The sequence below is a fragment of the Schistocerca americana genome, chromosome X (genome assembly GCF_021461395.2).
Source record: "Schistocerca americana isolate TAMUIC-IGC-003095 chromosome X, iqSchAmer2.1, whole genome shotgun sequence".
NCBI lineage: Eukaryota > Metazoa > Arthropoda > Insecta > Orthoptera > Acrididae > Schistocerca > Schistocerca americana.
In genome coordinates this window covers 747,701,978-747,729,849 of record NC_060130.1, presented here as the reverse complement: position 1 = coordinate 747,729,849, position 27,872 = coordinate 747,701,978, and the positions used below count along the sequence as shown (strand labels likewise).

General features: G+C 45.2%; 1 protein-coding gene across 1 annotated transcript in view; it reads left to right on the top strand.

The window, feature by feature from the left end:
• LOC124556498 (26S proteasome non-ATPase regulatory subunit 5-like) overlaps positions 1–27,872 on the top strand; it is a 197,060-nt gene that overhangs the window by 134,966 nt on the left and 34,222 nt on the right. Inside the window, exon 6 of the mRNA XM_047130455.1 lies at positions 23,185–23,294. Within this exon, the coding sequence (XP_046986411.1) occupies positions 23,185–23,294 (110 nt within the window). The remainder of the gene's footprint in view (positions 1–23,184; positions 23,295–27,872) is intronic.

Here is a 27,872-nt window from a genome sequence, read left to right as displayed (position 1 = left end):
CTTCAAGAAACTTGGTTTCTGGTCCTCCATGGCTATCGGGGTTATTACAGGAACCGGGGAGCTTATGAAAGGGTATCTGGTGGCGTCTGCATCTATGTCCTTCACTCCCTTCACAGCGAGTCTGTCCCTCTACAAACACCTTTAGACGCTGTCGCTGTTCGGGTGTGGACGCCACAGGCTGGTATATCTGCAGTCTTTATCTTCCTCCAGATGGTGATGTCCCACAGCAAGTCCTGGCTGCGCTGATAGTCCAATTGCCACCACCTTTCTTGTTACTGGACGACTTCAACACCCATAACCCTCTGTGGGGCGGGTCAGTGGCAACAGGTCGAGGCGCCACTGTTGAGCATGTATTGGCACAGCTCGACCTTTCCATTTTAAATGATGGTGCGTTCACACATTTCAGTGTGGCGCATGGCACATAATCAGCCATCAATGTTTCGATCTGCAGCCCTAGCCTCTTACCATCTGTCCAATGGAGTGTGCATAACGACCTGTGTGGTAGTGACCACTTTCCGATCTTTCTGTCACTGCCACAGCGTCACTCTTCTGGGCACCCTTGCAGGTGGGCTATGAATAAGGCTGACTGGGACTTGTTCTCCTCCATAGCCGCTATTGAGCCTCTTTCTAATGAAGCCATTGATGCGGTGGTTCACTCGGTCACCACCGGCATCGTTACTGCCGCAGAATCTGCCAGTCCCCGTTCTTCTGGGTCCCCTCAGCGGTGGACTGTGCCTTGGTGATCGCCTGAGATTGCTGCGGCGATTAAAGATCGCCGGCGGGTGCTCCAGCGTCACAAGCGACATCCCTCCATAGAACACCTCATCGCCTTCAAACGGCTGCGTGCACGGGCCCGCCGCCTTATTCGCCAACGCAAGCAGGAGTGCTGCGAACGGTAAGTCTCCACCATTGGGCTCCATCTCTCTCCATCGCAGGTTTGGGCCAAGATTCGGCGCCTCTGTGGCTATCGGACCCCTGTCAGTGTTCCTGCACTCCCACTGAATGGAGCAGTTTGTGCTGACTCCGACGTAATTGCAAACTGCTTAGCAGAGCATTTTGCTCTGAGTTCTGCTTATGCGAATTACCCACTGGCCTTCCACTCCATTAAAGAGCGGGTGGAATGTCGGAGCCCTGTATTTCACACCCGCCGTCCTGAATCCTACAATGTTCCATTCAGTGAGTGGGAACTCCACAGTGCCCTAGCCGCTTGCCCTGATACAGCTCCCGGGCCAGATCGCATCCACTGTCAGATGCTGAAACACCTTTCAGTGGACTGCCAGCGACGCCTCCTTGCCCTTTACAACCGTATCTGTGTCAAGGGTGAGTTTCCGTCGCAATGGCGGGAAAGCATTGTTCTCCCCATTTTGAAACCTGGCAAGAACCCATTGGAGGTGGACAGCTACCGGCCCATTAGCCTCACCAACATTCTTTGCAAGTTGCTCGAACACATGGTGAGCTGGCGGTTGAGTTGGGTACTCGAGTCTCGGGGCCATCTGGCTTCGTCTCAGGGTGGGTTCCGTAAAGGCTGCTCTGCCACCGACAATCTGGTGAGCCTGGAGTCAGCCATCCATACGGCCTTTGCCTGCCATCAGCATCTCATCGCTGTCTTTTTAGACATTCGGAAGGCATACGATACGACATGGCACCATCACATCCTCTCTATGCTTCATGGTTGGGGTCTTCGGGGTCTGCTGCCCCATTTTCATACGCAATTTTCTGTTGCGTCGTACCTTCCGCTTGCAAGTCACGGCCTCCCATAGTTTCTCCCGAGTTCAGGAGAATGAGGTACCACAGGGGGCTGTTTTAAGTGTCTGTCTGTTTTTAATTGCAATTAACGGACTCTCTGCAGCGGTGTGGTTTTTGATGCCCGGTTGACTTGGCTCTCACATATTCGGCAGCTTAAAGAGATGTGTGAGCGGCACCTTAATGCTCTGCAGTGCTTGAGCCACACCAGCTGGGGCGCCGACCAATCTACCTTCTTACGGCTCTACCAGGCATTAATCCAGCCCCGTCTGGATTATGGGAGCCTGGCTTATGGTTCAGCATCCCCATCTGCGTTGCGGGTGCTGGACCCAATTCTTCACAGCAGGATCCGACTTGCCACTGGTGCTTTCCGGAACAGCCCTGTGGACAGCATACTTGTGGAGGCAGGTGTCCCTCCACTGCGGTTACGGCGCCAACGTTTATTGGCCGCTTATGCTACACATGTTTGTAGCTTGCCCGGCATCCTAACTATCATCTTCTGTTCCCACAGTCTGTCGTCCATCTCCCAGAACGTCGACCCTGGTCGGGTTGTACGATCACGGTCCACGTCAGAGAGCTTCTCTCCGGGCTTGGGGTTTTCCCTCTTCCACCTCCTTTCCGGGCCCCTCTGCGTACACTCCCGTGGTGTGTGCCTCGACCTTGCCTTCGGCTCGAATTGGCACAGGGCCCGAAGGACTCAGTCCCTCCGGAGGCCTTCCGTCGCCGCTTTTTTTCCATCCTTGCCACGTATCAGGGCTCTGGCGTTGTGTACACTGACGGTTCGATGGTCGCTGGTTGTGTTGGGTATGCTCTGACTCTAGGGAACCACTACGAACAACATTCATTGCCGGCTGGCTGCAGCGTTTTCACTGCTGAGCTGGTCGCCATCTTTCATGCCCTAGAGTATATCCGCTCCTGCTCAGGTGAGTCCTTCGTTATCTGTAGCGACTCCCTGAGCAGTTTACGAGCTATTGACCAGTGTCTCCCTCGCTCTAATCTGGTGATGGCTGTCCAGGAGTTCCTCCATGCTCTTGCACGTTGCGGCCGCTCTGTTGTCTTTGTGTGGGCCCCCAGCCATGTTGGGATACCCGGCAATGAACATGTCGACCGCCTGGCCAAACAGGCCACCAGTGAACTGACTCTGGACATTGGCCTCCCGGAGACTGATTTGCGAGCAGTCATCCGCCATAAAGTTTTTGCACTTTGGGACGCTGAATGGCGCGAGCTGACCACACCCAATAAACTCCGTGCTATCAAGGAGACAACTACTGTGTGGCGTTCCTCCGTGCGAGCCACTCACAGCGACTCAGTTGTCCTTTGTCGCCTCCATATTGGCCACACCCGGCTGACGCACAGTTATTTACTGCGTTGTGAGGACCTGCCTCTATGTCGCTGCGGAGTGGCCTTGATGGTGGTCCACATTTTGTTGGCCTGTCCCCTTTTAGCTGTGCTCAGGCAGACATTTGCGCTGCCTGATATGCTCTGTGCCCTTTTAACAGATGACTCTGCCGTGGCAGGCTTAGTTTTGCGTTTTATTCAGGTAGGGGGCTTTTATCACTTACTCTAAGTGTTTGTCCTTTTTTTGTGTTGAGTCTGGCATTTAGCCTATGGTTTTAGACTGAGTTTTTAATGTGTCTCTCGGTGGTTGGCCTTTCCCTTTTTGTCTCTCTGGTCGGCCAATCATTGTCCGACTCTGTGTGTTTTAATTCCTTTTGTCTGGTCTCTGTCTAAGTCTTTCTTGCCTTGTGTCATCTGTCGTCCTTTCCATTGTCGTTTTTATTCTGTGTGGGTGTTTTCAGTTTTGGAAAAAGGGACCGATGACCGTGACAAATGTTGTTTGCAAGTTACTTGAACGGATGATAGCCCGTCGGCTCACTTGGGTCCTTGAATCTCGGGATCTATTGTCCCCTTACCAGCGTGGCTTCCGAGAGGGACGGTCTCCGATCGATCATTTACTTCGCTTGGAACCTGCAGTTTGGCAGGCTTTTTCCCAGCGCCGCCATTTGGTTGCAGTATTTTTCGACCTTTGCAAGGCCTATGACATGGCTTGGTGCCATCACATCTTACTTACACTTCATCAGTGGGGTCTTCGGGGCCCTCTCCCGATTTTTATCCGCCAGTTCCTGTTCCATCGGTCATTCAGGGTTCGGGTTGGTACTGTTTTTAGTTCTCCATGGACCCAGGAGAATGGCATCCCACAGGGTTCTGTATTGGGTGTACTTCTTTTCCTCATTGCTGTCGATGGACTTGTTGCGTCTGTTGGTCCTTTGGTCGCCCCTGCTCTTATGGGGACGTTTTCTGCATTTGGGTTAGTTCCTTTACTATGGCCTCTGCAGAGCGGCGCCTCCAGGGAGCTATATGGCGTGCCTCTGTGTGGACCCTCTCACATGGGTTTCAGTTCTCTCCTTTAAAATCACGGGTGGTCTGCTTCTGTTGCCGTACTATGATCCACCGTGATCCGGAACTCTATCTCAATGCACAATGGTTATCTGTTGTCCCACAGTTTCGTCTCCTGGCTCTTCTTTTTGTCCTTTGCTTCCTTGCCCACACCTCTTGGGGTGTGGACTGCTCCATCCTTCTCTGCCTTTATCGGGCTTTAGTGCTGTCTCGCTTGGACTATGGTTGTCAAGTTTATGGTTCAGCTGCTCCTTCATACTGCACCTGCTGGATCCGGTCCACCATCATGGTATCCGTTTGGCCACCGGTGCCTTCCCTACTAGCCCTGTTGATAGTCTCCTGGTTGAAGCTGGGATCCTCCCCCCCCCCCCCCCCCCCCCGCCCACCTTTCTGTTCGGCGGTCCCAGCTTCTGGTTTCTTATGCAATCACTGTCTATTCCTGTCCCACTCATCCTTCCTATTCTATCCTGTTCCCAGACCATGGACGTCACCCACCTGATTCCCGCCCTCGGGTGGGTTTACCGGTTGGGCTCCACCTTGCGTCTCTTTGCTGCCGTGATTTTCAGCTTCCTTCTTTGTCCTGTCTCCCACACTCCCTCCCCAAATCCCCACCCGCCCACCCCCCCCATTGGTTAGTCCCTCGGCCGAGGTCCAAAAGATTCCATTCCCCCAACGGTGTTCCGTTGTTTCTTCCGCCGAATTTTATGGGAGTTTCGGGATGCTGTTGTTTTTTACACCGATGGCTCTAAATCTGCTGATTGTGTGGGATATGCCTCCACATTCTCTGTTGGCACGGAAAATCATCTCCTGCCACCTACATGTGGGGTGTTTACTGCAGAATTGATGGCAATTTCCCAGGCCCTTACCTTTATTAAACAGTCCCAACACAACCACATTTTGTTATGTACAGACTCAATGAGTGGCCTTCTGGATATTGACAGGTGTTTTTCCCGCCATCCCTTGGTCTCTGCCATCCATGACCATCTCGCTGATCTTCACCGTGCTGCTTGTTCCATTGACTTCCTTTGGGTCCCTGGTCATGTGGGTATCCCAGGTAATGAGCTTGCTGATTGTTTGGCTGGGGGAACAGTCACTTACCCCCCATTCTCTGTAACCCCTCCTGCAGTGGATTTACAGCTTCACATCAAATCCCACTTCGCACAATCATGGGCCAACTCTTGGGAGGCTACATCTACATCTACATTTATACTCCGCAAGCCACCCAACGGTGTGTGGCGGAGGGAACTTTACGTGCCATTGTCATTACCTCCCTTTCCTGTTCCAGTCTCGTATGGTTTGTGGGAAGAACGACTGTCTGAAAGCCTCCGTGTGCGCTCTAATCTCTCTAATTTTACATTCATGATCTCCTCGGGAGGTATAAGTAGGGGGAAGCAATATATTCGATACCTCATCCAGAAACACACCCTCTCGAAACCTGGCGAGCAAGCTACACCGCGATGCAGAGTGCCTCTCTTGCAGAGTCTGCCACTTGAGTTTGTTAAACATCTCCGTAATGCTATCACGGTTACCAAATAACCCTGTGACGAAACGCGCCACTCTTCTTTGGATCTTCTCTATCTCCTCCGTCAACCAGATCTGGTACGGATCCCACACTGATGAGCAATACTCAAGTATAGGTCGAACGAGTGTTTTGTAAGCCACCTCCTTTGTTGATGGACTACATTTTCTAAGGACTCTCCCAATGAATCTCAACCTGGTACCCGCCTTACCAACAATTAATTTTATGTGATCATTCCACTTCAAATCGTCCCGCACGCATACTCCCAGATATTTTACAGAAGTAACTGCTACCAGTGTTTGTTCCGCTATCATATAATCATACAATAAAGGATCCTTCTTTCTATGTATTCGCAATACATTACATTTGTCTATGTTAAGGGTCAGTTGCCACTCCCTGCACCAAGTGCCTATCCGCGGCAGGTCTTCTTGCATTTCACTACAATTTTCGAATGCTGCAACTTCTCTGTATACTACAACATCATCCTCGAAAAGCCGCGTGGAACTCCGACTCTATCTACTAGGTCATTTATATATATTGTGAAAAGCAACGGTCCCATAACACTCCCCTGTGGCACGCCAGAGGTTACTTTAACGTCTGTAGACGTCTCTCCATTGATAACAACATGCTGTGTTCTGTTTGCTAAAAACTCTTCAATCCAGCCACACAGCTGGTCTGATATTCCGTAGGCTCTTACTTTGTTTATCAGGCGACAGTGCGGAACTGTATCGAACGCCTTCCGGAAGTCAAGAAAAATAGCATCTACCTGGGAGCCTGTATCTAATATTTTCTGGGTCTCATGAACAAATAAAGCGAGTTGGGTCTCACGCGATCGCTGTTTCCGGAATCCATGTTGATTCCTACATAGTAGATTCTGGGTTTCCAAAAACGTCATAATACTCGAGCAAAGAACATATTCTAAAATTCTACAACAGAACGACATCAGAGATATAGGTCTCTAGTTTTGCCCATCTGCTCGACGACCCTTCTTGAAGACTGGGACTACCTGTGCTCTTTTCCAATCATTTGGAACCTTCCATTCCTCTAGAGACTTGCGGTACACGGCTGTTAGAAGGGGGGCAAGTTCTTTCGCGTACTCTGTGTAGAATCGAATTGGTATCCCATCAGGTCCAGTGGACTTTCCTCTGTTGAGTGACTCCAGTTGCTTTTCTATTCCTTGGACACTTATTTCGATGTCAGCCATTTTTTCGTTTGTGGGAGGATTTAGAGAAGGAACTGCAGTGCGGTCTTCCTCTGTGAAACAGCTTTGGAAAAAGGTGTTTAGTATTTCAGCTTTACGCATGTCATCCTCTGTTTCAGTGCCATCATCATCCCGGAGTGTCTGGATATGCTGTTTTGAGCCACTTACTGATTTAACGTAAGACCAGAACTTCCTAGGATTTTCTGTCAAGTTGGTACATAGAATTTTACTTTCGAATTCACTGAACGCTTCACGCATAGCCCTCCTTACGCTAACTTTGACATCGTTTAGCTTCTGTTTGTCTGAGAGGTTTTGGCTGCGTTTAAACTTGGAGTGAAGCTCTCTTTGCTACCTCCCTGTCTAATAAACTTGGTGCAATTAAGGTGACACCAGTCCCGTGGCGTTCTTCCTTCCGCCTCTCCCGAAAGGCTTCAACCACCCTGTGTTGTCTGCACATCGGCCATACCAGGCTAACCTATGGTTTTCTTTTACATAATGAGCCACCCCCACTTTGTGGTTGTGGAGACTTCCAGTCAGTAGCCCACATTTTGGTGGAATGCCCCCTTCTTTTGGATCTGCGTACTAAGTATAGACTTCCCCGCACTTTACCTTTAATGTTGGCTGGCGATTCCCGGATGGTCGAACTGGTTCTCAGTTTAGTCCATAAAAGTGGTTTTTATTCTCAGTTTTAAGGTTTTTAATCTCAGTCTGGTGTTGGGGCAGGGCGGTGAGGGTTGGGGTGTCTCCCACTGTAAGCTGTGTTTGGAGATTCCCCACTCCCCTCCCTGGCCAAGAACCTCTTTTCTTTCCCTTTTACTCTGTTTTTATAACTTTTTAGAATTGGTTAGTCTCCTTTTCCCATACGCACTTCTACATTCTAGTGGTTGAACACTTTTAAATAGCAGGTGGTCTTGCTTCTACTGCTTCAGGGGTGGGATATTTCCTGCCTCTAGCATAGCCTTGGGGTTGCTCTCTTGCTGACTTCTTTCATTTTGTTTTTACTATTGACAACACGACTGCATTTTTACGTTTTTTAGTGTTTTCCCTTTTATGATTCTGACTTTTCTGAAATGTCAGACTGTCTGAATGGACCACATTTGAAACAAGGGACTGATGACCTTGCTGTTTGGTACCTTCAACCCCAAACCACCACCACCACAACAACAACAGACCTCCACCCTGCCCTCCAGTGAGGTCTTGCTTGACACCACGGAAGTCATAAATGACAGTGGTTTGGGGTCAGTGGGATGCACATTACAGGGTGTCTGTTTCAGAGCTGTCCTTGATGTAACTGATTTGTAATGCTTTGTTGTGTCACTGTGTTGCTAACTGCTGCTCCGACTGCTGCTGCAGATGCAGTCCGATGTGGTGGAGCCATACGCTGAATGCTATGGTCATGCCTCTCAGTAGTGCCACCCGGCCATCCAGAGCTTGGTCTTCTTGCAACTGTACATTCTCATGACCGTAGCTGCCAGAAATCATGTACAGTGGCTACAATCCTGCCGAGTCTTTCTGCAGTATCACAGTTTCTCGCACACCTACTACACAAGATTGTTCATATTCAGTGAGGTGTTGATAATGGCATCTTTGTTGCCTTAAAGGCATTGTTAACTAACATCAACTTACCACATCCAATGTCTAAGGTAACTAACTCACAAGATTGTTACAGCATGTATTTAAATCAAATCTGATTTGCCTCCTAATAGTGGTACTACTAGTGCCACTCTTGAGTGACTGATGTGAAATTTAACAGACATCACCTTTCAGATGCAGAAACAGATCTACCAACTTTCATTTATGTTCCACAACTCCTTCTTGGTGTTGGTTTCTTTTTCCATTAGTGTAGATACTACTGCACAGAACTCAGATCAGTTTATTGCATTTGAATGAGGGATATCTTTTTTGTGAAATACTGCAAAGGAATATAGGCTTACATGACTGACCTTTTATTACATTTAAATCAAACTATGTTGTTTTCCCAACAGATGTTTTTTTTTTCTTAATGGAGATAGAATTAGAAGTTGTTGGTACCATAAATAAAACTGTTTGAAAATACAGCTTTTTTTATTGAAAATTTCTTAGTTACATTTGCCTTAATATGAAACATTTCAAAGTGTTTTGGAAAACTGAGTCCTACAGCACATTCTTCACAGTAACACCTGGAATTTTTTCTTACCACTTTCCCAGATTTTGCATTGCTTTGTTCTTCACAAACCTTAAATCTCCTCTGAGGCCATTGTCACATTTCTGTAGTCAGAATCAATTTAAGAAAATGGCTTCCACCGAGTCTGTTTACAGGTAAACTATTTTGAGTGGAAGTTGATTCAGCCAGACCTCGTATCAAAGCTGCTGCCAATTCAGTAATGAAGTCAACAACATTTTTGCTAGTGGGACATGATTTTTTAGATGGAACATACAGATTTACAATCATCATCATGATAATGTGAAACAATCAGACAATGGAAAGTCCAAGTTCAAATATCAACAATATCATGAAAAGGATGGATTGCTACTCACCATAAAGATAACATGCCAAGTTGCAGACAGGCACAGCAAAAAGACTGTTCCCTCGTGCTTTCTGCCAAAGCCTTCTCCAAACTGCAAAACACACACACACACACACACACACACACACACACACACACACACACACAATGAACGGGAAGGATCATGTGTAAGATGTCCTCATTTCTGGACATTATGATAGATAACCAAAGTCTTGATGAAGGATGTGGTTGAGTTGTTCCAGTCCAGGGTGGTATTGGATGATGAAGAGTGTGCTCCCTTGTAAAATCAATATATATACACAAGCAGGCACACCTCACGCACACATGACTGCTATCTCCAGCTACTCTGGCCAGAGTGCAGCTCATATCAAACAGAAGCAGCAGTCTGGAGTGGGAGGGGGTGGGGAAGGGGTCAAATGGCTCCAAGTACTATGAGACATAACATCTGAGGTCATCAGTCCCCTAGACTTAGAACTACTTAAACCTAACTAACCTAAGGACATCACACACATCCATGCCTGAGACAGGATTCAAACCTGCGACCGTAGCAGCAGCATGGTTCTGGACTGAAGTGCCTAGAACCGTTCGGCCACAGCAGCCAACGTGGGGGAGGGATGGTAGGATAATGGCGGGAGGGAGAGAGGACCACTGTGTGGTAGAGCATGCAGGGACTGGATGGCAACAGTACAAGGCTGCTATGCGTAGTGTCAAGGAGGGTGTAGGGGGAGGGGTTGGGGTGGAAAAGTAGAGGAGGAGAGAAAGGGAAAAGAATGGTGGGTTTGTTTTCAGAAAACAGCGCACAGTGAGGCTGAGGGAACATCAGTTGGCAAGAGGTAATAGGACAGAGTTTGGTGGAGGGTGTTGGGACAGTAGGTTACCATAGGTTGAGGCCAGGATGATTTCTGATGCAGAGAATGTGTTGCAATGATAAGTTCCGTCTCTGCAGTTCAGAAAATCTGATGGTGAAGGGGAGGATCCAGATGGCCTGGATTATAAACCAGCCATTGAAATTAAGCATGTTATGTTCATCTGCCAGAGGGTGGTTCACTTTTCTCTTGGCCACAGTTTGGCAGTGGCCATTCACTTAATGGATATCTGGTAGGTAGTCATACTAAAATGAAAGGTAGTGCAATGATTGCAACAGAGTTGGTATATAATGTGGCTGCTTTCACAAGTGGCCCAGTCTTTAGTGGTATAGGATAACCCTGTGACAGGACTGGAATAGAAAGTGCTGGGTGGGTGGATTGGGTGAGTGTGGCACCTGGGGTTATGTTTCCTGTGGCAAGAGTTTGGGATTGGGAATGACATAAGGATCGACTAGGATGTTGTAGAGCTGAGAAACAGAACACCACTTTAGTAGGGGAAGGATCATGTGTAGGATGTCCCTCATTTCTGGACATCATGACAGATAATCAAAGTCTTGACAAAGGATGTGATTTAATTGTTCCAGTCCAGGGTAGTAGTGAGTGACGGAGAGTGTGCTCCATTGTAGCTGTTTCTTTCGGGAAGTGTGAGGATGGGGGGGCTATGGCGCAGGCAATTTGTTTCTGGATTAAGTTTGAGGGATAGTGCCTGTCTGTGAAGGCCTTAGTAAATTTCACTGTGTATGTGCTTGCACATGTTCCATTTTACACTCAAATCGGCATGTGGGCACGAATAGCTATGGAAGCAAGTTTTGCTGTTGGCACATATTAGTTTGCCACTGCATTCGACTCTGTTGTCTATGACAAAATAAATTTCCATGACTTACGAATCAGATGGCACTTTCCAATAACAGTCTTCCTCTACAATGAGGTCCTTCTTTGTATCTAGATTCAAATTATGCCTGCAATGAATATCTTTCACTTTGCTGGTGAGATTTCTTGTCATCATCACTATTATCCGGTTTTGTCTTTGACAAAAGATATAAATACAATAAGATCTTTATCAAGATGCTCAACATGCTTTCCCTCCAGATAGACATACTTCAAAGTCCGATACATTCTTTCGATATGCATATCCGTGTACAGCCCAGCATGCAGTTTGTGGCAATAGCTCAGAATGTGAGTTATGGACATAGTTCCCCAGAAAGTAGGTCCCATAGTGTGCTGCATCAGAATCATGGTCCAAGTTTGCTCCTACAGCAGGCAACATAATTTCAAATGCAGCAACATTTCTTCTGTAACAATGTCCTCAGGATCTTGTACACCTCTGCTTAGTTCTCTCTGCCTCTTACTTTAATGTTTGTTTTTCCTCCAGGCCTTGTCTCTGTGCCATGTATGATAGGACCTCTTTTTCTGAGATTCCATAGAAACCTTCCACACAGTAGAGAAACTTCAGTGAAATGACTCCATCCTCAACTTTTACTCAGTTAAAGAGTAGGGACAGTAGTTGGTGACAGTTTCTTTTTGTATGAGGAATGAACAAGGGAATCTTCGTCTCATATCATCAAACAGCACTAATGTTGTCAGCTCAAAATCATAATTATTGAGTCCATGTGCCCCATGTATACAAATGCAGTTAGTCTCATACTACTTCAGATTTACTGTCTGCACATTATTCATTATAATGAACACAAAATTTGTGGTTTTCAGCTCCTAATGTGATTCATTAATTGTATCCTTCATGCACCCACACCCCTACAGTGGCAGCAGCATTTTGATGCCTAGCCGTTGCAGAGCACAGATTGTAGTAACGCTCAGTGTTATATATGTCTTGTCTCATTAACAGACGAATTCTTTCAAGTAGAGGGTCAGAAAATGAGTCTCGTACTTTATCTAGTTTAGCGTGGAAAGGTATTTTCCTTGTGATATCCACTGCTGTACTTTCCTTTTCTATTCCAGTCAGTCCCAAGTGACTTAAGTCATCTGTGTGGCCAATGTAAGTAGATGCAAATTTGACATGGCTCAAGTTACCTATAGCCTGAGTGACCTTTATTTTCATGGGTCATTCACAGATTTTATTGCTGCCTTGTATTTTAGCAATCTATTGTCATTATTTTTAGACTTAAAATTCCCTCCCTCAGTGATGACATAATAATAAGGTCTTACACTATTGTCAGCAGCAAAACGTGAGCCACGATATTTTACAGACATTGCCTGTGTGACTTCTGTTTCCACTTTCCATTGTGTGCTGATCATAAGCATTCAGAATAATTCTGCTCTGTGACAACTTTGTAGTTACATATGTTACAGCTCACTGACCTAGTCTGAGTCGATGGCTCACTGTGATGATCTTGCTGATGTCATTTAAAATTGTACTCATAGCTCAAATTCTGGCCACAGATTTGACAGTTATACACTAAAGATTCCTGGCAGTTTAGATGCAGCACAATAGTGTCAAGTTTCTCTAGGTGTGCCTTTGAAACATGCTTCCACAAATTTGTGTTGTGTTTGTATCCATTCCCGTATTCTGAGCACTCAAACTGAAATGACATTGAATAGACAATGCCACCGAAAGCAATAAGGGAGAGCCACTGCTTTCTTCAATGGTTACACCACCAAATGCTATAGTGGAAGGCTATTGGCCCTACTTTCTTCACTTGCTAAAAGCAAAAGCAACTGAAAATGGGAGAAGAATAAAGCTTTGAACCACTAAAATACCCTATTCAATCTGCATTTCCAGTGAAGTGCTGGAGCAGGTAGTAAGAGCCATAGCAGGAAGGATTGCCATGTCACTTTGCAAACTGTAGCAGTCTGGCTCTTCCTGCTAGCATTCATCGTGGAGCTCCAGGATGGCATCTTGTCACTAACGTAAAGTGTCTAAACAGGGAAATTCTGTTGATTACTCTGTTGTTTTCTCTTTTCATGACCCTAGGTTCCATCTGCCTCACAAGTTTACTGTATTCAACGCAGAATTACATGCGATCTTGCACTTGAACAGTTAAGATTTTGTTACGGGTCCTAAATTCCTTGTCTCTTCCGATTCCCCAAATGCCCTTCACTCTTTGCAACACATGTATGTAGCAAATAAACTAGTCCAGGATATCTTCCTGTGACTGCAAGGACTGGAGAAGGAGGCATCTTTCTGCTGGGTGCCAGGGCACATAGATATTGCTAGGAACGAAATGGCATATATAGCACCCAAGGAGGCATGTTGTGACCCTCAGTTAGGAACGAAATGGCATATATAGCACCCAAGGAGGCATGTTGTGACCCTCAGTTAGTTCAGTGTTTCATCCCCCCGCCCCTCCCTGTGCTATTGCCTCATTGTCAAGGTACACAGTCATGCGTCATGCATCAATGGGAGGAAAGGTGGCTGAAAGTGACAGACTATAAAAGGTACCTAGTAAAGTTCACAGCACAGCTGTGGCACATCTTCCAGACACACAGGCATAGACTACAGCCCTATGACAGATGGCTTCTTGCTACAGTGGGAGGACCCTCCAGTACTTGTGGCGGACGCATCACTGTGCACGACATTTTATTGGACTGTTTTTTTAAAAAAAGATCAGAGTACAGTGCCAATTTGCCCTTGATTTTAAGTGATGGTCAAACAAATGTGGTGCGAGTTTTAAGGTTTTGTGATATACTCAACTTGTTTCTAAAATTTTTAGGGAGATGTTCTTAATGTGTTAACAGGGTGACTGGCTTCCCCATATTTTTTGTAAGTGATCAGCCAGTCACATCTCCCCGTATCATTATTTCAGTTCCTCTGTCATTTTACTTGTGTTTTTATCCCATGTAGACCTCTATGTACCCTTTCACCATTGTCATAAGGCGTGTGAGATAGAGTGCTTGTGTGGATCAACAGAAATGAGATGGGAGTGGGTGAGTGTTTGATTTGTAAGGGCGCTAATAACCTCTTGTTTGATTGCCCATAAACTCCGAACACAACTACTACTGCCACAACACCCAACCACTTGCCACATGGATCATGCCCATGTGGAAGATCCAAGCACAAGACCTGCTCAATCCTCTCACCCAGTACTTCCTATTCCAGTCCTGTCACAGGCGTATCCTACACAATCAGAGACTGGGCCACTTGTGAAAGCAGTCATGTTATATATCAACTGTGCTGCAATCATTGCACAATTTTTTTTATGTTGGTACGATTACCAACCAGCTGTACACCAGAATGACTGGCCACCATCAAATTGCGACCATGAGCAAAGTGGACCACTCTGTGGCACAACATGCAGATGAACATAACACGTTTGATTTCAATGGCTGCTTCACATCCTGGAGCATCTGGATCCTCTGCTCCACCATTTCTGAACTGTGCAGATGGGAGTTGTCCTTACAACACATTCCCTGCACCCGAAACCATTGTGGCCTCAACCTACGGTAACTGACTGTCCCCACACTCTCCACTCAATGGTTTCTGCCCCCTCTGTCCTATCACATCCTCTCAATTCTCCTCCCCTTACCCTCATTGTGTACCACTCTCTGCCAATGCACCCACTGCTCTTTCCCATTCTCTGCTCTTCTCTTTCCATCTCCCCCCTCCACTCTCCACCATTATCCTTCCCCCCACTGCCTCCTAACACTGTGCCTGGCAACTGTGTCCTGCTGCCACCTAGTCTCTGCACACTCCGACAGGCAGCACTGATTTCTCTGTGCCCACTTGTACCCTGCTATCCCTCCCCTTCCCTTTTCCCTGTCCCACTCCGGATTGCTGGTTAGTTTTGACGTGAGTTGCGTTCTGGCAAGAGCGGCCGGAGATAGCAGTCATGTGTGCATGAGGTGTGGTTGCTCGTGTAAATCCATAGATATGTGAGTGGCTCGAAGACTTCTACATCTACATATATACTCCGCTAGCCACCAAGCGGTGTGTGGTAGAGGGCACTATTCTCGCTGAGGTCATATTCCCCCCTCTCTGTTCCACGTTCGGATCACGCAAGGGAAAAACAACTGTCGGAACGCCTCAGTACGAGCTCTAATTTCCCCAATCTTTGAATGGTGATCATTGCGCGATTTGAAAGTTGGTGGTAAAAATATACGCTCTACATCCTCAGCAAAGATCAGTTTATGGAATTTAGTGAGCAGCCCCTTCCGTTTAGCGCGTCATCTATCTGCAAGTGTGTCCCACTTCAGGCTTTCTATGAGATTTGTAACGCTCTTGCAATGGCCAAATGTACCAGTCGCAAATCTTGCCGCTCTTCTTTGGACCTTCTCAGTCTCTTGAATCAGATCCAACTGGTAAGGGTCCCATACAGATGAACAATATCCTAAGATTGGATGAACTTACGTATTGTAAACAATTTCCTTTGTTGAAGGACTGCATTGCTTCAGGATTCTACCAATAAATTGCAATCTGGAGTTCGCCTTACCCATTACTTGTGTAATCTGACCATTCAATACGAGATCTTTTCGAACAGTCACACTCAGATACTTGACGGACGTTACCGCTTCCAAAGACTGGGCATTTATTTTGTACTCATAAATTAATCTGGATTTTCACTTTGTTATACGCAGTAGGTTACACTTACTAATATTGAGAGATAACTGCCAGTCATTACACCATGCATTTATTTTCTGCAAAGCCTTATTGATTTGTTGACAACTTTTGTGTGATGCTACTTTCCTGTACACAACAGCATCATCGGCAAACAGTCTAATGTGGATGTCAATACCATCAACCAGATCCTTTATGTAAATCATAAAAAGCAGCGGACCTATTACACTATGCTGGGGCACACATGATGATATGGTTGTTTCTGTTGAAGTCTCCCCATTCAGGACGACATACTGATTTCTATCTGTTAGAAAACTTTTTATCCAACTGCATATGTCATGAGATAGACCATAAGCACGCACTTTTTGGAGCAAGCGACAGTGCGAAACTGAGTCGAATGCCTTTAGAAAGTCGAGGAATGTGGCATCAACCTGGGAGCCGGTATCAAGAGCCTGTTGTGTATCTACATCTACATCTACATCCATACTCCGCAAGCCACCTGACGGTGTGTGGCAGAGGGTACCCTGAGTACCTCTATCGGTTCTCCCTTCTATTCCAGTCTTGTATTGTTCGTGGAAAGAAGGATTGTCTGTATGCTTCTGTGTGGGCTCTAATCTCTCTGATTTTATCCTCATGGTCTCTTCGCAAGATATACGTAGGAGGGAGCAATATACTGCTGGACTCTTCGGTGAAGGTATGTTCTCGAAACTTCAACAAAAGCCCGTACCGAGCTACTGAGCGTCTCTCCTGCAGAGTCTTCCACTGGAGTTTATCTATCATCTCCGTAACGCTTTCGCGATTACTAAATGATCCTGTAACGAAGCGCGCTGCTCTCAGTTGGATCTTCTCTATCTCTTCTATCAAGCCTATCTGGTACGGATCCCACACCGCTGAACAGTATTCAAGCAATGGGCGAACAAGTGTACTGTAACCTACTTCCTTTGTTTTCGGATTGCATTTCCTTAGGATTCTTCCGATGAATCTCAGTCTGGCATCTGCTTTACCGATGATCAACTTTATATGATCATTCCATTTTAAATCACTCCTAATGCGTACTCCCAGATAATTTATGGAATTAACTGCTTCCAGTTGCTGACCTGCTATTTTGTAGCTAAATGATAAGGGATCTATCTTTCTATGTATTCGCAGCACATTAAACTTGTCTACATCATGTCTTTGTATCATGCACAAAGAGGGCCAGCTGTGTCTCGCATGACTGCTGTTTCCTAAAACTGTGCTGGTTTCTGCAGATGAGCTTCTCAGAGTCTAGAGAGGTCATTTGTTGAACACAAAATATGTTCCATGATTCTGCAGCAAATTGATGTCAGTGAAAGATTGCTATGATCTGGGCCTTCTTCCAGTCCCGTGGAACTTTACGCTGTTCCAATGATCTCTGATGGATAAGAATGGTGCTATATTTGTAGCATAGTCAACATAAAATCTTACAGGGATACCGTCTGAGCCAAATGCCTTCCTGGCATCTAAGGATCTTAACTGTTTTACAATCCCAGATACACTAAACACTATGTCAGTCATCCTTGCGTTTGTTCGATAATTGAAATGGTGAATGGTGCTGCAGTCCTCTACTGTAAACGAGTTTTTGAAAGCTAGGTTTAGAATTTTGGCCTTCTGTTTATCATCAACCGTTACATTACCCGTACTGTCAGCAAGAGAAGGTATTGAATTATTTGTAGCGTTCATAGATTTTACGTATGACCAAAATTATTTGGGGTTATTTTTAGAATCTGCAGATAAAATATTTCTTTCAAATTCATTAAAAGAATCTCTCGTTGACCTTTTGGCTGCTGCTTTGATTTCATACAATTTCTGTTTGTCAGCAAGGCACTGACTATTTTTAAAATGACTGCGCAAAATTCCATGCTTTCTCAGCAGCTTCGTAATATGTTTGTTGAACCAAGGTGGATCCTTTCCCTCCCCTATATTTTTGCTAGGCACATATTTCTGTAGTACGTGGTGGACAATACCTTTAAACTACGACCAAAGATGCTAAATATCTTTTTGTCCCACAGTGAATGCTTGGACTGCTTCTAGGTAATGGAATGCTTCTAAGTAATAGAACCCAGTATGTTGTTCTCGACGACATATGTTCATCAGAGGTGAGGGTAAATGATTTGGTGGACAGGGTGGGCAGCAATCTCCTGTAGTTTGCTGCTGATGCTATGGTGTATGGTAATGTGTCGAAGTTGAATGACTGTAGGAAGATACAAGATGACTTAGACAAAATTTCTAATTGGTGTGATGAATGGCAGCTAGCTCTAAATATGGAAAAATGTAAGTTAATGTAGATGGGTTGGAAGAACAAACCTGCAATGTTTGGGTACAGTATTGGTAGTCTCCTACTTGACACAGTCAAGTCATTTAAATATCGGGGCATAATGTTGCAAAGTGATACAAAATAGAACGAGCATATGAGAACTGTAGTAGGGAAGGGGAATGGTTGTTCTTGGTTTATTGGGAGAATTTAAGGAAAGTGTGGTTCATATGTAAAGAAGACTGTGTATAGGACGCTGGTATGACCTATTCCTGAGTACTGCTAGTGTGTTCAGGATCCGTATCAGATCAGATTGAAGGAACACATCAAAGCAATTCAGAGGTAGGTTGCTATATCTGTTACCAGTGGGCTCGAACAACACATAAGTTTTACGGAGATGCTTCGGGATCTCAAGTGAGAACCCCTGGAGGGAAGGCGACATTCTTTTCAACGAACACTATTTAGAAAATTTAGAAAACCGGGGTTTGAAGCTGACTGCTGAACAATTCTACTGCTGCCAACATACATTGTGCATAAGGATTGAGAAGATATAAGGCGAGAAATTAGGGCTCATACAGAAGCATATAGACAGTCATTTTTCCTTCGCTTTTTTTGCGAGTGTCACAGGGGCAGAATGACTAGTAGTAGTGGTACATGGTACCCTCAGCCATGCACCATATGGTGGGTTGCAGAGTATCTGTATAGATGCAGATGTAAAATGTGTGTGTGTTTTCTTTTCTGAAAGAAGGCTTTGGCCGAAAGCTTATGTTTATCAGTCTTTTCGTCATTCCTGTGAGCAACTTAGTGTGTCATCTTTATGGTGAGTAGTAATTTATCCTTTTCATGATATTGTTAAAATGTGAAAAAACCTTTCTTCCACCACTTTATTTTCTTCCTCTCAAAAGGGCAGTCGCCCATTAGATGGTTGCTCTGAACCACTCCAGCCTTTTTTTGATTATAATCCAAAATACAGGCAAGTTTCTTCTCCATCGTTCCTAATTTTGTTCTGACGTCAACATTGGCTACAGTTATTTTGTGTTTGTCATTAAAAGAAATGCGTTCTTAATGTCTTTCTATTACACAGAAAGCAAATGGTCTCACCTGTGAAATGAAAGTTCATTACTTCTCCAATTTCTGGGCAATTAGGTCTTAAGCTAGCCCTTTTCCATTTATCACTACTGCACTTAGAAGACTCTCTTGAAAATAAATACAAAGCATATTGCAGACAGCAACTGATGCCCTTTTGCACTGTGTGTGACATTGTGAGGCGCGGAGCATTGGAATTTGAGAAATGTAAATGCTGAAAATTAAGTAACACACATTATTATCTGTACTACTTTCCCACCAATATGAGTGGTAAGTGCTTCAATCTGTGTTTTCTTCATGGTAGAACAAGCATCATAGAGGACCTTTATGCAGATAACAGAAGTAAGACAGAAGTTGGAATACGCTGAGAAATGGCTAATGAAGGGCCTATGTCACTTGTCTTTTTGGAATATAATCTGTGTGACATAGGAGTGTTGCTCATCTCCAGAGTATTAACAGTTTCTACTGAAACTCTGTCATATCTTGATGCCTTTCCTTTCTTCATACCACAGATGGGTTTATACCTCTCTTCTAGCATTACATGAGAAATTTCACTACTTTCATGATTAATTGTCTATAATTTTTTATTGCTCCCTTTAACAATACAAACAGTAAAAGGATCCTTGTAATGCTTGTACATTTTTCTCTCATGTTGTTACTTACTGTGCCATCTGTCTTTGTAACTGATAAAATGTGCTGCCCTCACCAATACAAGCTTTTTTTATTCATGTTCATCATACTTAGGTTGTTTTCAGAAACTGTAAAGGAAAGTCCTTGGTGGAATGTCAATAATTTAAGCAGTAAATGTAACAAGTCTAAACAAGACTAAGAGTGTTATTAGCTATCAGACAAATTGTTCCTCAGATATTAAAACACAGATACACCTCTACAACTATATTGTTTCAGCTGACTACATTGTACTAGCACTGCAGCCAAACTGCACTCTTGTTTATCAGCAACTCAGTGTCTCATCTATTCAGCATGTTGTTACCTTTAGTCTTTAAATTATATATATTTATATTGTTTTTAATTGTTTGTCATACCAAAATTTTATTGTAACATTTCTCATTCTCTCAAAGACATTTGTGTATAGTTTTATGTAATTCAGCATATTCTGTTGTGTCATTATTGTGTGTTTGAAACTGTTGCCTCCTCTGTAATAGCTCCAGCATTCCATTTGAGATTTTCTTTTCTTGTGGTTTCTTTGTACATGCATTGTACATGCAATATCATTTGCTGTTTCCAAAAGTTCCCTTTTTACATAATCTCTCTTTTTTGTATGCCTTTATGCCCTTCATTTTCTAAAATGCTGGACTCATTTCTTAATTTAATTTAATGTGGTATACGTCCTTGTTCTTACGAGGGGAGGCCACAATGTTGGGATCAGATATTTACTTCAAACTTGTACACCTTTAGTAGGCTATTAATACTACATAATGTGCAAGTAGTAAGATGCACTACTCTGGCAATTCCAAGAAAATCGCAAGAGAAGTTTTATGCGTCTGTTATGTGGCGTACGTACGTGTTAGTATGTGCCGGCAGTTAGAGTTCATGGTGGTCAAGTGATTAACATTCCAGCTTCATAAGATAAAAATGTATGAGGCAACGGTTTGACTCCTGCCCAAATATAATTATTAATCTTTTTTTTCGTCACTGGTCGTATTATTTAATTTGTATGGCACTTGAAAGATAATAGAATGAAAAAAACCACATGTATTTTGCATGAAGTATATGCATGAAGTTACAGTTTATGTTTTCCATTTCTGCATGACAAATATCATCCTGTAATGTGTGATGTTGAGAGCACATCTGTACATTACTCTTGTGGTCTGGCACATTGTGACTTTCTATATTAATGATTGTGAATAATCAAAATATCCACGGGTGTGCTGCCGGTCTATAGTGTCCAACGGGCACAATATTTCGGCGATCATACATGTCGCCATCATCAGGTGAACTGACGGACTGAGCTCCTGTGAACGTGCCGGCACGGAGATCCGTACGCTATGGCTGCTCAGAGGGAACTGGGTTCGGTCGCAGCGGCGGCCGATTTAAATACCCTCCGCCCGCGGCGCGCGCTCCCTCCGCCGTCCGCGCCCCGCGCCATGGTTGCGCAGTGGAACAGATTGCGACGGCGTCTGAGATGACGTCGGTGTGATGGCTCTGTCCGCCGTGGTCGTCACAACTATACGTTTGCTCGATTTACTCTTGATTAACCCAATCGCTGGTTCCCAAGCCTTGCTAAGATTATAGCCACAGTCACGGTTTATGAGGTCGTCATTGGTGAAGAAACACCGGGTCGGAACTGTGTTTTGTCCTCCAAATAAAACTCGTGCACTGGTGGGGAGCGCCAAAGATGACCTCGGTTTGAGGAAGGCCGGCGTGTACCAGATTCCGTGCCAATGTGGCAAGTCGTATATTGGTCAGACGATGCGTACCGTCGAGGATCGATGCCGTGAACACCAGAGGCACACTCGACTGATGTTGCCGAGGAAGTCGGCGGCCGCTGAACATTGTTTGTCGGAAAATCACGCCATGGAGTATGACCGCACGAGGATTCTGGTACAGACGTCGAGATACTGGGACAGCGTTGTTAGAGAGGCCATCGAAATTCGCACCAATGACGACCTCATAAACCGTGACTGTGGCTATAATCTTAGCAAGGCTTGGGAACCAGCGATTGGATTAATCAAGAGTAAATCGAGCAAACGTATAGTTGTGACGACCACGGCGGACAGAGCCATCACACCGACGTCATCTCAGACGCCGTCGCAATCTGTTCCACCGCGCGACCGTAGCGCGGGGCGCGGACGGCGGAGGGAGCGCGCCGCGGGCGGAGGGTATTTAAATCGGCCGCCGCCGCGACCAAACCCAGTTCCCTCTGAGCAGCCATAGCGTACGGATCTCCGTGCCGGCACGTTCACAGGAGCTCAGTCCGTCAGTTCACCTGATGATGGCGACATGTATGATCGCCGAAATATTGTGCCCGTTGGACACTATAGACCGGCAGCACACCCGTAGATATTTTGATTATCAAATACGCTGGGAGAAACTCAAGAATCACATTGTGAATAATGTCATTCATATCGTTATTTATTGAGGTTTGACTTGGGCTTTCTGAGCCTGTTACTCGTCCTTGAAAATTTAATCACAAATAGTAAATAGTCAAATAACATTTGAAATTCACTACAAATTCATGAAAATGCATGTGGCCTTTTTGTTTTTTCATTATATTACCTCTCAGATATCGCGTGATTTAAATAATGTGACCAGTGATGAAAAAAATATAACCTGAAAAGTATGTGGTAGCAGGATTTGAACTGTTTCCTTGTCAACAACCCATTTACTAAACGCTAATGCTAACCACATGACCACAATGACTTCTTACAACAGGCATCTTTGCACGGATACATCAGTTACATAATAGACGTGGAAACTTTCTCTTGCCATTTTCTTGGAAGTGCCAGAGTAGTACACCTTACTACTTACACATTATGTTGTTTGAATGGCCTACTAAAGGTGTACAAAGTATGAAGTAAATCCATGATCCCAATGTTGTGGCCTCCGCTTGTTAGATAAATTCTTATAATTTACATTTCTGATTTCATTACATAATTCTTTTTGTAGCTTTGTACCTATTTTTACTTTGCGTCTTACTAGTGTTTGAGTACTTACAATTTGAAAGTGGTCAACTATTTTAATATCAGGTTAGCTGCTCAGTTTTTTACCGTTACATAGTCTCTCCATCTTCTGTTGTGAATATGAAAAAAGTTAATTCAGAAAGCAAATAACTGAATCCTGTTATATTAACAGGAAACAGTATACAGCTTAAAAATAAATGTACTCTTAGTTGTTCAGTTTGTCATTGTGCTTAAATATTTTTGTACCATCACCACTAGCCACTAATCCCACCACCATTGCAGAAAGTGATTAACTATCATTTTTTCCAATGTGGTCTGAGACCTATAGGAGATGTTCATCCATAACACTCACTCCCACTCCACACACCCCTTCTCCTGAATTATGTACACTTTCCAAATGTATCTGTTGATAATATAATGCTAAATTTTTGTATGTTTGCTAGGTGATGCAATACCCAGATTGATGGCAAATTTTGAAGAGTATATGAGATACCTTCCATCAGAGTTGAAAGAGAGAGCTATGAGTGCATTTGGTGGCATCTTAAGACTGCAGGTAACTTTAAGTGCTTTGTAAAGTTATTGTTGAGACTGTATAGTCAGAACAGTGCCCTTTTTATGGAAGAGGGAGTGGGGGAATATTATCTTCGGCTTACTATATACCTATTAAATATCACCAATGCATTATTTGCACAAATTCAGCCAATTGACTGTCACTATTACCTTGTATGAGAATGGGCTTGTCATGGAACTTGTAGACTTCTGATATTGTATGACGCAAGTTCCATTATTCCGTGAATGTCCAGTCCTAAAACACTGACAAACTGAGGTAATCAGCTCTTGATATAATCCCTAATCTCTGGCTGGTTGTCGTGCCTTCTGAAATTGCCCTTATTTGGACATGGGCATGGGCTAGAACTGTACAGTTAATGACTCCCTAAAATATGCATGAATTACAGGTTTTTAATTATGTAATAGAATGGACCACCCAGTAGCGCAATGTATATATTTACTGAATGTGTTTAGTTTGAACGCAATGTTCGTTCACACATGTATACATGTCAGAAGGAACACACACTGCTGACAATTACAGCAGTATTAAATTAGGAAATGTATTTGCAAACAGACACTGTAAATACTGACACTGCACTAATGTATTTTATGCCAAAACAAAGCAATCTGACAAGAAAAACAATGTCTGTCCCTATGCAGGAATCACACGAATTGTGTATGAGCAGTAAGGGGCGTAGGCTATAGGACATTTGGAAGTTTGGGTTGGTCCTGGAGGCCTGCTCGGATAGCCAAAGTAGTTGAGACGTCCGCTTGCAACAAGCGGGAAATCTGGGTTCAAATTTTTCATTGTTTTAGTTTTCAGTTAATTTTTTGTAATTTTGACTGGTAGGAACCAATACTCTAACAAAGGATATTACTGTATCCTGCTCTTACAGAATAATACTGCAGCAATAAAACATGAACTAGGGAAAAAAAAAAGAAAATAAAACTTAAATTGCAAAGGAAACGCGCCTTATACAACAACAAAACACAGTGCTGATACAAGCGTCTGCCAACAGCAAAATGTGTGAAGGGCTTTAGGGAGACTTTGCAGTGCTTCATAACAACAAATTGCTTCCAGTGCGCTTGACGTCAAAACTGTTTACATTTAGATTCGTTTTAGTAGGTACGAGCAATGCATGTGCGCAGTTGAGTCGCGGATGAGTAGTACCTTCTCCCACTTCTGGATACAGAAATGTGATTGTTGGCTGTGTAAGCAGTCAGAGCAAGCAGCTAGATGCAACCAGGCAAAATTTTACCCTCGCCCCCAACCTGCCAGATTCACGCATGCGCGTCAGACCTGTATCTATGGGGGCAATTCATATTCTTGAGGGGGAAAAAACCTTGTTTCACAAAGTGTCTAGCATCCAGCGCACATTGGTCTATTGATTACTCAGATGATTTTGAAACGCATTCCTGTTGGTTTTTGAACACATTCTAAGCTGACTTCTGAATGAATCGTAAGTTGATTTTTGAATGTGTGCATAGTGTACGTGACGTCTATGTCAGGGGAATCCTTGTCGTATCTAGAAATAAACTTCCCTGCAGGCAAAAAGAGATGGGGCTATACGAGCTGAGCGGAGTAAAGCCATAGGGGTAAATGCTGATCACTGTCTGGTTATGTGGTTGATTGGGTTTGCGAATGACCAGCGTTGTTATAATTACTAGCGAAATCCATAGATTCAGACTACCAGAGTGAAAATAAACGACTAACAGAAATAACAGGTAAGAAAGATTACGTATTACCTCCTCAGTGTATCCAAGAAAATGAAATTTTGACAGAAAATTTTTGGTCAGATCGTTACACTAGCAAGGGCCAGTTGCACAGTCTCCGGTTAGCAGTCGCTTAAGTTCTATTCTCGAATTAGCGTGGAAGACGCGTTGTACAAACATGTAAAAACTCCTAACAGGAGAATAATCATGCGATAACTAAACCAGTGATTCTGGCAGGGTTAGTGAAGTTACCCGGCAAATAAGTTTTGACAATGGCAGGAATAGTTCCGGAATTAGCGATGACAAGATTTTGTTAGAATTAGGAAGGAGAAGAAACAGGGACATTGCACAAATTATGGAAGAATATGATAATTCCAAATTTATATAAAAATTTCATACTTCTACGTTTCGATCTCATGCTTGAGAAACTGGAGTGTATGAATGAAATGTGACACTAACAAAGTTTTTTGCTTGTAGTAGGCCTACTAGGCATTTGATATTGGTACTTCATGAATTATATATATTCTGTCATGTTATAAAAATGACCATTTGTGCCAAAACAGCGTGGTTTAATTTATGTATGTTATAACTGCTGCAATATTAGAAAGGCCTGTTTTGTTTTATCTAGCAGATAGTGACAAAATAGTCGTAATCAGATCAAGAAACCACACCAGTCTTGGACACTATTTGTATTAACAGCTTTTGCAGTATTAGACAACGACTTTTCGATTTTTCATGTAGCAAAACATTTGACGAACTTTGTGGAGGTAATAGATTCTTTTGTGGCGGCGTTCGTAGCGACAAGCAATTCGCTGTAGAAACGGCTTACGAAGTCACCGCCACACTTTTAATAGCGGGCCGACCGGTCCGCTGGAACAGTGAACAGAAAGATGAAAACCCAAACACTCTGATTAAATAAAAGTCGGTACTTATCTTTATTAACGAAGATACAGAAACAGTAGTGAACTCCGTGTCTACAGAAATCTGTCTAGTTCGAGTCGGAGCGGCTAGGTCAGCTTCGGCTGACGACAAACAACAACTCTGCTGCGATGAACACACAACTGACTAGCAAGTACACAATTCGGTGGCGAGTATACAACTGAGCGGCGAATACAGAACTGTCCTAGCGCTCGCGACTCCAGCGCTTAAGAAACCAAAAGCCAGAGGTGGCGCGCGCAGACTTGCGGCGATTTCCTGTCTCGCTGGCGCTGCTTATGCGGACGGCGTCCGGACTTTGATGCTGCCAACCTTTTTGGCAGCGGGCTCGGGTGGCATTACTGGCTAGGATATAACACTCCTCCCCCCCAAATCGCCGCACCGTCGTTGAATAATGACGTGGCGAGCGTCGACGGCGGGGGAGGGGTCTGGCCGCAGGCGTAGCGGACGAGACCGGGGCGGAGACTGTTGTCGGTGGCAGTCCCCGGTCTGCACCCAAGCATTGGCTGCGCGGGGCCTCGGAAAACACCGACTGAAAACCGAGGTCAGGGTGCACGCCTGTGACCACGGACGCAGCTTCTGGTACTGGACGCGACGGGGCGTCGGACCCACGAAGAGAGGCAGCGTCTCCTGACGCTGCGTCGACGGCTGCTGAGTGGGCGCCAGACAAGGCGCTGCGGTGTCAGACTCCTTGGGGGTGCCCAAGGAAAGCAGCTGCAGGACAGGCTGCACAGCCACCGCTTGGGAAGGCGGCCCGGCTGAGGGGTCGACGTCCATCAGCTCCGAAGGCGGTGGCGACTGAAGAGGGACCGCAGGCGCCGGAGCGACCACCTGGGGCGCTCCCGGATGAAGCTGGGCGGGAGGCATCAACGGGACGGGCTGTCGGCGTGGCAGCGGCGACGGCTGCTGCTGCTGCCCTGGGGGCGGCAGCGAAGTCGGAAGGCGCGGCTGGAACCCGCCGCGGACCAAATCTGTGGACAAAGAACGAGCGGCAGAATCCGGGCGGCCAGCGCGGCGCAACTGGTTCTGATGCCTCCTGTGCACCCCAGTAGCACCTTGAACAGTATAAAAACCGCGACCCTGGACACTTATCACGGTACCACGTTCCCAACGACGGCGACCGTGATAAACTCTGAAAAAAACGGCGTCGTTGCGCTGAAAACGCGTGCGATGCTCAGAAGCGGCGGGTCGATCCGGGGGGTGCAACAACCGTAGAAGGGTGCGATGACAACGGCCGTGGAGAAGCTCCGCAGGCGAAGGGCCGTCGCGTGGCGTGGTCCGGTACGACGACAGGAACGTGATGAGGGCCTGCTGACGAGAGTGCGTAGCACGAAGGCGGTCCATATGATCCTTCAATGTGCGTACAAAACGTTCCGCTGCACCATTCGATTGAGGGTGGAACGGCGGAGTAAGAACATGCCGAATGCCATTGGCAGAACAAAAACTTTCAAATTCAGCAGAGGTAAATTGTGGACCATTGTCAGACACTAAAACTTCTGGAAGACCCTCAATACAAAAAATTGAAGTCAACGCCTGTATAGTTTGTGCAGACGTTGTAGACTGCATGGGCACAACAAACGGAAAATTACTAAATGCATCTATCATGAAGAGCCAACGAGAATTCCAATATGGACCAGCGAAATAAATATGCACTCGCTGCCAGGGACCGGCAGGGCGTGCCCAGTCAAAATAGCGTTGAGGCGGAGCAGCTTGGTGTTCGGCACAGGTCGAACAATCTGTAGACATCTGCGTAATCTGCTTATCAATGCTGATCCATGTACAATGACGGCGGGCAAGCTGCTTGGTGCGGACCACTCCCCAATGACCTTGATGCAACAAGTCGAGGACCTTGGATTGGAGCACTTGGGGAACCACTACACGAAGCTGGTCATTCTCGGTGCGTAACAGCAAAACTCCGTGCGAAACAGACAAC